At 41.5% G+C, this 14246-nt stretch overlaps 1 protein-coding gene across 3 annotated transcripts in view; it reads left to right on the forward strand.

Annotated features, from left to right (window-relative positions):
- The first annotated feature begins 277 nt into the window (after window positions 1–277).
- Window positions 278–14246, forward strand: part of LOC134538251 (methyltransferase-like protein 22) — a 29337-nt gene continuing 15368 nt past the window's right edge. Inside the window, exons 1-2 of one of the 3 annotated variants that reach the window (XM_063379405.1) lie at window positions 278–498; window positions 580–670. In XM_063379405.1, the coding sequence (XP_063235475.1) occupies window positions 580–670 (91 nt within the window). In that variant the 5' untranslated portion in view covers window positions 278–498. The remainder of the gene's footprint in view (window positions 499–579; window positions 671–14246) is intronic. The other 2 variants (XM_063379412.1, XM_063379421.1) reach the window with 2 other exon arrangements.

The following is a 14246-nucleotide window of genomic DNA, read 5'->3' on the forward strand; positions in this document are numbered from 1 at the left end:
TGCGTATATGGCAATCGTCAATTACTTCATGCCCAATGATATCAATCTCTAGCCCTTGGGATGCCCCTGTAAATTCTTTGGTGACCACCCCCCCCCCTCCAACTCCTTGTGACATGCTCCACGGCCTACTCCACCCTAGGTAGAAGGGCCTCTACCAAGAATACATTATGTATAAAATGTATTTTATGTTTTTGTTTTCTATAATCCTCTCATATTTTATTCCTCTAACTTTCTACATACATTTTGAACTATGGCCGTGGTTTTCATACTGTAGGCCATTATCAAAAAAAAAAAAAAACATTGTACAGCTGGTGATCATGATGCGCGCGTTTTTAGAAATTTTGAAGGGCGACTGAAGAAAACCTGACTGATTGCCTTGTGCCAAGATTTAGATATTATTTTTAGAATTTATTTTAGGTTGAGACTACCTCACTCACAGAATCCAATGACTACTTCAAGTAAGATTGCTGGGCTAGAGAAAGTATAAAGATTTAAACCGTACGTTTGTTACTGTTTTGTATTTTCTATGTTTTTATAAACACTATATTCCACAATATTGTTTTTATTTTTCAATTGCAGATGTCCGTTGGTGATGATTTCTTGATTTCATCAGAGATTCAAGAAAAAACACAAATAGATTATAGTGCTGTGCCAAACATTTCTCCTGAAAGTGAGTTTTTATTATTTTTTAGAGTTTATTTTTCGTCGTTTTTAAATAACCCACCCACACTTAATTTTTATAGACTACCGTTTTGTATATATTTTTGTGAATTATTGTTTCTTAAATGCTAGTTTTGGTCCAAGTTTATTTCCTAAGTAATTATTTTAGTAGAATGTATGCAGCCGTGAAAAGAAAAGAAAGTCCGTAGATATATATTTTTTACTTCCAGACACATTTTCTAATCATTCTGAAGAACTGCATTTCTTTATTTATAGTAGTGTACTAGGTTAGTTTAGTTACATTTAAAATACTGTATTATTGTAAACCATTGTTAAGGTTATGTCAGCTACATTAATCACGTATTTAATACATTTCCGTATAGTAGAAGTACCTACAATTCTAACATGATTAAATTTTAAAAAAGTGTTTGTTTCGTAGTACAAATGTTCTTGTATTTACCATGAAAACTGTATTTATAAAGCCCTACTGGTTTTTGCGAAACTTTTGTTTAGAGGTCCGTGTGCAATAGCGTAGCGGCGGCCATTTTTTTTAAAATTGCATTTCTGATCATATTGTTTTTCATGTTTAAGAACATGTATATTTTGTATATTAGCACAATGGTGGCAACCGTGTCCCTGCACAGACTACAAAATGTAATCTTTAAACATTAGTTTCCCAGAAACTTGTGGGAATTTGGAAACTCTGATTTCAGGGTGAATAGAGGAATGTCTTAGGTTTGACAAAAATCATTTTCTGAATTTAATTTAATTTTTTTTTGTGTGGAAAAGCAGCAATGTAAGAATTTAACCTCCTTCAGAATTACCAAATAATTCACTGTCGCTAAGACTTAGAACCGCTCACAGTATGCAAACATCTTGTATCATGTAGTAAACAAACAGTCATAGATGTTGGGTCCACACATTAACTACCCGTCAATGTGTCCTCCCTCTATAACCATTAACCGCAAAACATATAATTAACCATGCAATAAATAAAGCATTACGATCTTGATCGTTACATTACATTTACTTGTGATTACATTACACATCTCTTTTATTTTGTTACAATGATCACACGTTTAACAAACTTAGACACCATTATGAGTGGCTGATATATTATTAAAACAGAAAACATTTAACTCCTTCATTCAAAGTTGTGTCCAATAGGTACAAAAACATTCAGCAATACAGTGTTCGTATTCAACATACTCCCACCTTTTGATTAGGTGCAGGACAAACCAATCAAAACACAAATCAAAATTAAATCGTTACATCACCACATTTTTTTCTTTTTTTTAGTCTTCGACAAATCTAGATGGAAGTATTACAACCCTGCCACTCCTAGTTAATATAACCTTATTAATAGGGAAAGTCCCAGACTTTTCTTTTTCTATGACAAGGTCTATTGGGCTAGAGACTTCTAAAGGATACAGACGTTGCACAGGTCGCATCATCTCGCCATTCATAGTCTTCAAACGCACCACTCTGACTTCTCCATCTTTTCCAGGGAACACCTTTATCACCTTAGCCATGGGCAAGTGTATTCTTTTACCATCACTGCCAATTAGAACCACATCACCTTTAATGCCTCTTATGCAATCTCTTTTTCCTGGGCGTTGCACAAGTTGACTTAAGTACTCTGCCCGAAACTTCTCTCTTAAGTCACTGTGAAGTCGCTGCAGATATTTAAATCTGTTTTACAAGTTGATCGCATGTAAGTTATCAAGATAGGCAACTCCCAACATTTTCTGGTCTTGTATGAACATTGCCGGTGTTAATGGTAGAAGGTCTTGAGGATCATCTGACAGGTAGGTTAGTGGCCTCGAGTTTATTGTTGCCTCGCATTCACACAGCAGGCTCAGAACTTCCTCATAGTTCAATGATGCTTTATCTAAAGTACGCCGTAACAATCTTTTCATAACCTGCACTAAACGTTCCCACCAGCCACCCCACCATGCTGCGGTGGGTGGAATAAACTTCCACTGAATCTGTTGCACAGCAGCTTCAGTCTCAATTGTTTTCCAATCAAGAGTTTTGAAAAAATGTACTGCTCCTGTAAAATTTGTCCCATTATCACTGTAAACAATCTTCGGCCTGCCACGGCGAGAGATAAATCGTCGAAAACTAAGAAGAAAGCAATTTGTACTGAGCGAAGAAACAATTTCCAAATGCACAGCTCTGTACACAGCACAAGTGAAGAGAATGATCCAAGCTTTACTTCCATCTCTGAGGGTCAATGGTCCTGCGAGATCTACCCCAATGATTTCAAATGCAGAAGCGTCTTTGACTCTATCTTCAGGTAAAGGTACAGGAGAAGTACAAATACTCTTTGCTTCATACCTCCTACATTTAACACACTTGGAGAGAACTTTACGAACAGTGCGTCTCCCTTTTAGAAACCAGAATCGCTCTTGCAGTTTTGACAGGAGGATGTGAGTTCCAGCATGGGCATTCCTGTAGTGCTCCTCAAGAACCAACAATCTGGTTAATTCGTGGTTATTGGGAAGTACCATTGGACATCGAAATTCCTCAGCATCCTTTCGAGAAGTTATTTTAGTTTTGACTCTCAACATTTTTTCACTGTCTCACGAGAAGCTTCTCTGCCATTAAAAGTTCCTTATTTGACAACTCCCCTTTCTGTCGTTTCTCAGGCTTCGCTTGTACATTATCTCTGAATCTCAAAATCTACGCTATCATTCTTAACACTCGTTTGTAACTAGAGAAGTACCTTAAGTACCATGCCTCTTCCTGACATTCTGCAACAAAATATGTCACATTCTTGTTATCCTTTTCATGACCAATGCTTTCTGTATCAGGAGTGAGTTTAGACTTTGGCCAATCTTCTCCTCTCTGTTTAAGCCAGTCTGGTCCCTCCCACCATCTTTACTCCAACAGTGTGTCAACCGTAAATCCCCGCAAAGGAATATTAGCTGGGTTAAAACACTCCGGAACATGATACCAGTCCTCAGTGTTGGATATTGATCATAGTTCCTTAACCCTGTTGTTGACAAATGTTCCCCATGGTTCACCTCTCGTGATACAATAAAGAGCAGTAGTTGAATCAGTCCAGAAATAAATTGGTACATCCCATAAATCCAAACTTTTCTTTTGTTTTTGCAAGCCGAGCCCCAATGCAACACGCCAGGAGTTCCAGTCTTGGAATTGTTGTTTTCTTCAGCGGAGCCACTCTAGACTTTGCCTGAACCAGTTGAACACAAATTAAATTGTCAATCTCTTGCTCACTTCTCATGTACACCACAGCAGCATATGAGGATTGACAAGCATTCCAAAATACATGAAGACTTCGTTTCACGCGACCACCTGGCAGCGAAACGAATCTTGGTGTCTTCACATTCGATAACCCTGGTAACTCTTGAACCCATTTGAGAAATTTGAGTTTGACATTTTCTGACACTTCTGCATCCCAGCTCACCTTGCTTTTCCAGCTATCTTGCAACAACAGTTTAGGTGACAGAGTAGCTGGACACGAGAAACCAATGGGATCGAACACCCTTTGTGCCACTGAGAAGATAATTTTCCTAGTAATGGGACCTTCAGGCAGTTTTATTTCACTGACACAGCAATAAAGTAAAACCTTTTGTTTGTCCCATGACAAACAAAGTACTGTTGATGGCTCGTTGACCACTTCTTTCTGTTGTATCACTGTGTGCTCCCACCCTCTCAATTCAAACATGGCCGTAGACATTAACTGAGAAGCAACATCAATAAAATCCTTTAGTTCATTTTCATTGCTAACTGATGTAACACAATTGTCCACATAGAATGAATGATCTCTTGAGTTTCTCTGCTGTTGGCCTAAGCTCAGGTGGACAATTTTCCAAGTGATTGTTTATAACTGCACCAAGAATAAATGGGCTACAGTTCACTCCAAACACTACACGACAATGTCGGAAAATTTTCACCTCATTGACATCACTGTCTGCCCACCACAAAAATCTCAAATAGTCACGGTCACTTTTACAAACAGAAACTTGCAAGAAAGCCTTTTGGATGTCAGCTATAACTCCAATTTCATTCTCTCGAAACTTCATCAACACAGAAGGTATCAGTACTAACAAATTTGGTCCCTTAGCTAAGCTGTCATTAAGTGGCAGTGATTTTTTGATTTTACACGAAGCATCAAACACAGGCCTGACCTTTGTTGTGGAACTGCTCTTGAACACACCTCTGTGAGGCAAATAATGTCCATGTTTTTCAGGATCATCCTTCGAAACTTCTTCGATGACACCTTCCTTCACCCAAGTTTTGAAAACTTCATCATAATCACGAAACCTGCCATAAGATATAAGCTTAGAAGTCATGGGTGTCAACCTTTTCTCTGCAACTTCTTTGTTTTCATTAAGGTCATTCCGATCTTGCAACCATGGAAGGGCTACTTCATACCTGCCCTCACAGTTAACGCTCACAGTCTCTTTGAAATGATCCAACACAGCAGCATCTATTTCTTCTTTTGTTTTCACCTCACAAGGATCCTTTATACCTATGGCTTCAAGACTCCACAAATCAGGTAAGTTCTGGCTGTTAATAAATAGAGAAGTTACTGTTCAGGCCGAGTGTAAATGTTGAATTTCCCGCCCGCAGCGTTGGAATCTTGACGCTGCTGCTCCCTCGCCATCTTGTGGCCAGTTCGTTCTCGTTTGTTTTCGCTTCGGTAGGTCGGCCGTGCGCGACAGTAGAAGTTTGTGTTTATTATTAATTATACAGTCCACTATGTCAATTGAGCCCAGACATTTGGTCCTCCGGGCCGGATCCAAGATCCTACAACATTAATTGTTAGTCGTTTACGTGTTTTCGTCTTGTGTTGTCTTTCGGTCGCGTGCGTTGTGCTGGCTTTGTGCGCCGTGGAATCGTGGTTGTATTACCGGGATAATTTAAGGAGGCACATCGACATTGAAACAATATATATAGTTTTGGAGAAGAAAACGTGTTTTGTTTTATTATAATAAAATATTGTACATGTATTGACGTGGTGATGAAGCTGTGACGTCAACACTTGCAGTACGAGTTATATCGATTGTTCGAGATGGCGACAAATCGATCGTAATTGTGTGGTCGTTCACGTCCATTTGTTTACGTTTTGCACGTGTTCTTATCTCGTACACGTCATGTCTGAAAAGGCAGAAGTTCTCATTAGCCGACTGGAGCGAGCTGAGAACAGATTACAACGAGCCGCAACCTTAGCTAACAAGTTTGAGACTGAAAACTCACAGCGGGGACTGTTTATATCCACCTGCTGAGATCTACCAGACTTAAAACTTGGCTTTGAACAGGATCACTTGACACTCGAATTGACGTGCAAGGACAAACCACATTTTGACCTCGCCAAGCACACAAATAGGTTAGATGAATTTTATGACCGCTACTATGTCATAATGTCAATCCTTGACACTGCAGTATGTGATTCAAAACAAACTCAGGTCTCCAAAGGTTCTTCACCTGCACCGCGAGTGTCACTACCTTCAATTAAGCTACCATGTTTTGCAGGTAAAATAGCCTCTTGGACCAACTTCGCTAACTTGTTTCAAACACTTATTCTCGATAATCGTGACCTGTCAAATGTGGAACGGTTCACATACTTAAGGCTATCCTTGGAGGGTGAGGCCCTGTCATTAGTGCAGTCACTGCCATTGACAGGTGATAATTTTGAGGTGGCATGGACATTATTGGGGAGAAGATACGATAACCGGCGGTTGATAATATCACATCACCTAGATGCCATATTGCAGGTTCCTGTTGCCACCTTGACCTCAGTGGTTACCCTGCGTAGTTTTCTATCTACAATTGGTGAGAATGTGGCAGCTTTGCAAGCACTAGGACTACCGATAGATCAGTGGGACCTATTATTGCTTCATCTGCTTGAGAAGCGTCTTAGTGGAGATTTACGAAGGTTGTGGGAGTTGCGTGTTCAAGAGTTGGAAACACCAGCACTTCAAGACTTTGTGGTATTCCTGGAAAAACAGTGCAGATCCGTAGAAGCAGTGGGTGTCAGTGGGCGCGGCCAGGATCCCAAACCCGGGCCTTCAAAGGTAGTCATCAACCGCACAACACAAGGTCAATGGCACAATGCATCTGGCACATACTTTGTTGCATCATCTTCAGCTTGCTGTGTGTGTAATGGAAAACACCCTCTGTACCAATGTTCGGTTTTCACTAAACGAAACGCAAGGGACAGATTCGCATTTGTTAAGGATCAAAAATTGTGTATAAACTTTTTAAAGCCTCATCATACTGTGAAAAGATGCCCATCGTCACTTTCATGTAGTCATTGTCCTTCTCGCCATCATTCCTTGCTGCATTTTGAAAGCACTGAACATCGGCAGAAAGAGGTCAGCAACGAGCCACCTGATGAGGAGGTTGTGGTAGACAGTGACACACCTACATCGGTCCTGTCCTCATTCTCCGGAGGATCTACTTACACCACAGTGTTGCTCTCTACAGCATTGGTGGAAGCTCAAGACACGTCGGGAGCATTTCAGCAACTCAGAGTACTGTTGGACTCTGGAAGCCAAGCCAATTTCATCTCTGAGGGTGCCGTTAATCGATTGGGGCTTCGTCGACAAAGGACATCGCAGCCTCTTCAGGGTATTTCCCAAACACCACTCACGATAGCACGTGGGGTTGTTTCATGTTTGATCAGACCTAATGGACAGGAAGGGCCTAACTTCTCAACAGAAATGCTAGTCCTTCCTCAATTAACAGGTCTTATCCCATCATCACCATTGAAAACAAACAATTGGCATCATCTAAACCATTTGAAGTTAGCAGACCCTTCAAATGCCTTTCCCGATTCTGTTGACTTGCTGATAGGCGCAGAACTGATTCCAAATATCTTGACAGGGAGGAAACTAGAGGGCCCTCCTGGCACTCCTGTTGCCTTAGAATCAAGCTTCGGATGGTTACTTATGGGTAGAGTAACAAACACCACTGAAACTCTCTTGCCCACTGCTGAAATTACATCCCTGTTTGTTTCTTCTTGTAATGAGACTCTAGATGCTGCTGTAGAACGTTTGTGGCAGCTGGAGGATCTGCCAGATGTCAAGCTCACTCCCACGCCAGACGAAAAGGAGTGTGAAAGCATTTTTAGCCAAACATGCACCCGACTTGAAACCGGTAGATATGTTGTCACATTGCCCTTCAAGACCATCGATCCAGATCTAGGGGATTCGCACAGTTCAGCGCTTCGTCGCTTTCAGTCCTTAGAGCGCCGTTTGAATCTACAACCGGAAGTGAAGAAACAATATGTGGATTTCATGGATGATTACCTAGCCAGTGGACACATGAGTCCTATTGGTTCTCATGAGGTTCCTGCCAAGTCATACTTCATCCCTCATCATTGTGTTCAGAAACCTAGTAGCACTACCACGAAATTAAGGGTAGTCTTTGATGCGTCTGCTAAGACCAACTCAGGATATTCGCTCAACGACACATTGTTAACCGGACCTAAGTTACAATGTGACATTGTGAATGTATTGCTGCAGTTTCGGATTCCCACAATTGTATTTACCGCTGACATCAAACAGATGTACCGTCAAATTTTAGTACATCCCGACCACATAAATTATCAGTGTATCCTGTGGCGAGCAAGTGAGGATCAACCAGTACAAACATACAAATTGAATACTGTTACTTATGGCATTTGTTCGGCTCCCTACCTGGCTCTACGCACACTACATCAGCTGGCTGAAGATGAAGGGGGAGATCTCCCGTTAGCTGCTAAAGCTCTGTTACAAAACACTTACCTTGATGACATTGTCACAGGGACCAATGATTTGCAGTCAGCTCGAAGCCTGAGGAAAGACCTCCAACAGTTACTTTCGCTTGGTGGTTTTCAACTGCGGAAGTTCGCCAGCAATTCTACTGAACTCCTCAATGACCTACCTCCAGAAGCTGTACTACACCCTTCTGAGACATATTCATTTGATGATAGCTCCTCTGTAAAGGTCTTAGGGTTACACTGGAACCCGATTCAGGATACCTTTTCATATGACTTCCAATTTCGATCACTTGTACTCACGAAACGGGGTATTTTGTCCGAAATAGCTTGCATTTTCGACCCGTTGGGGTGGTTGTCGCCTTTGATGCTTCTAGCCAAGCACCTGATGCAATGTCTGTGGTCAGTAAACATTGGATGGGATAGTCCTGTTCCATCCGACATAGCAGCAAAATGGGAAATAATAAGAAGTGAGCTGTCTTCGTGTTCTGCCATTGCCATTCCTCGCTGCATCAACAAGCATCATCCTCAGTCCCTTATCGAACTACATGGATTTGCTGATAGCTCTGAGAAGGGATATGCTGCAGTTGTGTACCTGCGCCTGGTGTCCGCCTCAGGTGTAATTTCAACCCAGTTGTTACTTGCAATATCCAAGGTTGCCCCTTTGAAACGAGTGTCTCTCCCTCGGCTTGAACTATGTGCAGCTCTCCTCTTGGCACGTTGCCTGCATACTCTGATCGAAGCGTACTCCCCTGAGCTGACAATGAGAGAAGTATACGCTTGGACTGACTCATCAGTTGTTTTGGCCTGGATCCAAGCGTCCCCACATCAATGGAAAACCTTTGTGGCCAATAGGGTAAGCAAAATTCAGGATTATACATCCTCAAACTGCTGGCGTCATGTTTCTAGCGCAGACAATCCTGCTGACTGTGCCTCGCGTGGCCTCACTCCTGCACAATTAGTACAGCATCCACTTTGGTGGTCCGGCCCTCCTTGGCTTCGTCAGCCCGAAGAAAACTGGCCTGTCTCCCCAATCACGATATCTGAGGAAGCCCACTCTGAGAAACGTTCGTCTGTGGTTCTTCACACTGCCATAGAGTCATCTCCGTTAGCTACGTTAATGGACAAATTCTCCTGCCTGCGTGAAGTAGAAAGAATAGTGACTTGGTGTCTTCGATTTAGCTATAATGCACGTCCGAACCGCACAAGAATTCTAGGTCCACTACAAGCTAAGGAAGTGCAATCTGCATTTAAGATCTTGATCAAGGAAACACAAACTGACTTCGCTGAGGAATTTGCCAGACTCTCACGCAACCAGTTATGCACTCCCGCCATTCAGAGTTTGACACCCTTTGTGGATGGTGATGGTATTCTACGGGTGAGCGGTCGGCTTCAGAATTCTGCCTTACCGTCGGATCAGAAACATCCCATACTACTTCCTAAGAACAGTCGCCTAGCTGTTCTCCTCATTGACAAGCTCCACCAGGAATTCCTGCACCCAGGCGCCCTTACGGTACAGTCACTGCTCCAGCAAGAGTTTTGGATCATAGGTGCCAGGAATTTAATTCGCAGGCGCTTGAAAGCGTGCCTAAAATGCTTCTGAACTCGTCCAAAGAGTGTTTCACCTGTCATGGCTAGTTTGCCAGCATCTAGAGTGTCTCAGGCTAAACCCTTTCTCCACACCGGTGTTGATTACGGTGGCCCCTTGTCCATTACCATGGCGAAGGTAAGAAAACCTCGAATTCTCTCAGCATACATCTGCCTGTTTGTGTGCTTTACCACTAAGGCCATAAATATTGAGCTTGCATCTGACCTATCTACAGATGCCTTCCTCGCTGCTTTTCGACGCTTCATTGCGCGACGAGGACACTGTAATGCCCACATATATAGTGACTGTGGCACCAATTTTGTTGGTGCAAATCGTAAATTGACTGATCTTGCAAGATTTCTGGCTGATGCCACCACGAAGAAACTCTTTGTTGAGACTGCAGCTCCCAATGGGACAACCTGGCATTTCAATCCACCCGCTGCTCCACACTTTGGCGGATTATGGGAGGCAGGGATTAAGAGTGTGAAATCCCTTCTACTGAAGTCTGTAGGACTGCAACTGCTCACCTATGAAGAACTATGCACTGTGTTGGCTCAGGTGGAAGTATCCCTAAATTCCCGACCTCTGTGCGCACTGTCAACTGATCCCAATGTCACATCTGCATTGACCCCAAATCATTTCCTAACCTTTGGGCCTCCACAAATGCTCCCAGATAACGACACTACTTCGACTCCTGTGAACAGGTTACAGCGATGGTCCCTGGTCCAGCAAATCCATCAATCCTTTTGGAAGCGATGGCACCAGGAATACCTGCATCACCTCCAACAGAAGAAAAAATGGATCAGTGGAGACAAGAATGTGACCGAAGGACAACTAGTGCTCATCAAGGACTCAAACCTGCCCCCACTGCGTTGGCGGGTAGCCAGAATTGTTAAGGTCCATCCTGGCAAGGATGGAGTCGTGCTTGTCGCAGAAGTTCGCACTCCTCATGGCACATTCACTCGACCTGTAGTGAAATTGTGTCCCCTCCCCATTCAGTAACTCTTGAGGATGGAGTTGGTGGTCTGTACATAGCGTGACTAGTGTTTGTTGTTAATAACTTTGTTTTTGAACTGTGGACACTTCAAGGTGGGCGGGATGTTCAGGCCGAGTGTAAATGTTGAATTTGAATTTCCCGCCCGCAGCGTTGGAATCGTGACGCTGCTGCTCCCACGCCATCTTGTGGCCAGTTCGTTCTCGTTTGTTTTCGCTTCGGTAGGTCGGCCGTGCGTGACAGTAGATGTTTGTGTTTATTATTAATTATACAGTCCACTATGTCGATTGAGCCCAGACAGTTACCATGTTAGCATAGTTAGCACTTTCTGATCAGGTATTCTCCCCATGATCACCCATCCAAATAGTGTTTCCATTGCAGTAAGTCCACTTTTCAGTTGGCAGTTATTTCCTGTGAACAGTAGTCCCACATAATCTGCACCAATCAACAACTCAATATCACAATGTCCTTCACCAAAGTCACTTAGCCACATTCCTTTATTTCTAATTTTGCTAAGAATAGGTCCATATTTAATTCTAGGAATTGATCCACAAATGCTTGTCTGATCCAAGACTTGAATATTGCATGACTTATTCCCCTTTAGACTAGCGAGTGTCAACTTATAACAGTGATGTACTTCTTTCTTTGACTTTGCACCACCAAATGGCACTTGTACCAAAGTTTCAGAGCCAACAGGCATGCAACCCATTACATCCGCAGTGCTTTTCAAAATATAAGAACGTTGAGACCCACTATCTATAAGAGCACGTACTGTTCTATTCTTTCCATTCGCTTCTAATTTCACAAGCAAAGTCTGCAACAACACTTCCGGAGAGCAGCACTGATTGGACAAAGCACTGGCATTCTCTTCTTCCTCATTTTGTTTATGCTGTTTCACTTCAGTGTCTTCCTTGTTAATTGGCAAGTCTGTACACATCACTGCATGGTGACGCTTCCCACAGACGACACATCTCATACTTGTTTTGCAGTTCTTTGACCTGTGACCAATTTTCAAACATATAAAACATGTTTTATGTAACCTTATTGCTTCTCTCTTCTCGCCAAGGGGCATTCTTTTGAGCTTGAAAACACTCTTTGCTCTCACGTTTTTCACAGAATATGCAGCCATCCCGTTTCTTGTTATTTCTTTCTCCTGCAAACAAATTGTTAGCCGTAGGTACTCGTTCTTGAGGTCGTCTAGGTTTGACCTTGCTCTCTTGATTTTCCAACACCCTGAAACCAGCTTTAGCAAGAGAAATCCTTTCCTCTCCCTCAAATTCGCTCCTCAGAAATGTTAGCAACTGTTAAAGCTTATCACTGTAGGTGTTTGGAGCACCATTTACTGCATCATGAGCCTGTTGACTTGAAGGACATCTCAGCCACACTCTTAAAATTTCCTCTGGTACACACGACTCTACAAGAGGGAACAGCATAGCTGCATACTTATCTTGAGTCATTCCTATTGATTCCAATGCCCTCAGATGTGATTCCAGTCTGCCGTACAACTGAGACATGTCCAATTTGGCTTTAGCACTTGTCACATTTTTTATCACAAGTCCTAACAACTCCCTGACATAAAACTAGATAAGTAACTCTTCTCTTCCGAATCTCACACGTAGACTATCAATTGCCTTCTGATAGTTCTCTTCTGTTGCAGGAAAACTGTCGACAATCTCACGGGCTCTGGAGCCAGCGATCGTAGCCTGAATTAAATATTGAAACTTATCTTCAGATTCTATTTCGTCATCTTCATGTATTATTTTGAATTGACTCCAAAAACCCAATCAATCTTTTATATCCCCACGAATGTCTTTAATTCGATTTTTGGTAACTTCAATTTCTTTCTGCGAGAGGTTGGAGATGAACATGTTGATGTAGCACCATTTTCACTGCAAGCAGATTTCACTACCTTTTCATTGTAGAATGCTTCTTCTTTCAACCTGGCCATGTCTATCTTGTCCTTATACTCTTCGATAGTTGTGTAGGTACTCAGCTTCATAAATGCTGCCTTCATCATCATCTTCCTGCAATATTACATCAAGCACTCGTTCATCTAATGCACTCATCTCTTGTGATAATCGTTCTAACTTTCCGAACATAAACTTGACTTTTTCTTCATTGTATTCATGTTCACTTAACTGTTCACATAACAAATTAAATGTCTTCGTGAAAGATATTCTGACTGGCTTACGTTGTTTCACGAGACCTTCCATTTTCGTTTTCATTGCGATGTACGCACTAAACTTTCATTAACAAAATACAGCGCACATCACGTCGGGGTCACCACTTTATGTTGGGTCCACACATTAACTACCCGTACTATAGTGATGGGTATGGAAAGTTTCCAGTCGGAAATTTCCTGCCGAAAACTTTCAAAAATGGAAAATTTACAGACCTCATGGAAACTTTGAAAAAAAGTGGAAACTTTTGGAAACATTGAATTTTATTTAGCTGTAATTCAATATTTTTACATTTGTTATGCAATCATTGCAGATTTAATAAGAGCTTAGTTAGCGTATTAATTTATCCATATAGACTATATCAGTAAAGAGTATAATATTCTCCCTCAATGCTTTTATGGCAAACCATGCTGGTATAATTTCTGTTAAAAATTTATTGTGTGTTTAACTTGTAATTTTGTGCGAGATAAATGTGAGATTGAATTTCACTTTCGGGTACTTCAAACTTTATATCAATTTAAAATCGCACACTAGTTCTCATGTTTCCACTCTTCTTCCAGGAAGATAAGATAAAATGCTTTGAGTATTTGCCATATGGTATATTGTTTGTGTTCTCACACTTATAGTTTCTCACAACTTAACCCATTTTGAACATATTACTGCTAGACAGTCAGTCCTGTTGTGCTTGCTACACGAGATGCATTGTGCTAGTATAGCTGGTTTTGAGGTTGAATTTTATAAGTGTTATCTGGTTAATGAAAAATGGGCAAGATTAAAGGTGATATTTGGAGTTATTTTTACGAAAAATCAGTTCAAGGAAAAATCAAAGTGTTCTGTGTATTTTGTGATGTGCTATACTTCAGAAAAAGTACAAGAATGGTAAGGCACATTAAAAAGTGTCCAAAATGTCCATTGACTATCAAATCCAAGTTTCTGGGAAGTGAAAAACAAGAAAAAGAACTTTCAAATGGAACTACGTGTCCTGAAGTGTGCAATACTGCTGGTCCAGTTCATCAGTAAACTTAAGTGAAAATATAGCTCAGATTTACAGTGAAACACAAAATTCACCATCATCTTTACAACTTGCACTCT

The sequence above is a fragment of the Bacillus rossius genome, chromosome 1 (genome assembly GCF_032445375.1).
Source record: "Bacillus rossius redtenbacheri isolate Brsri chromosome 1, Brsri_v3, whole genome shotgun sequence".
NCBI lineage: Eukaryota > Metazoa > Arthropoda > Insecta > Phasmatodea > Bacillidae > Bacillus > Bacillus rossius.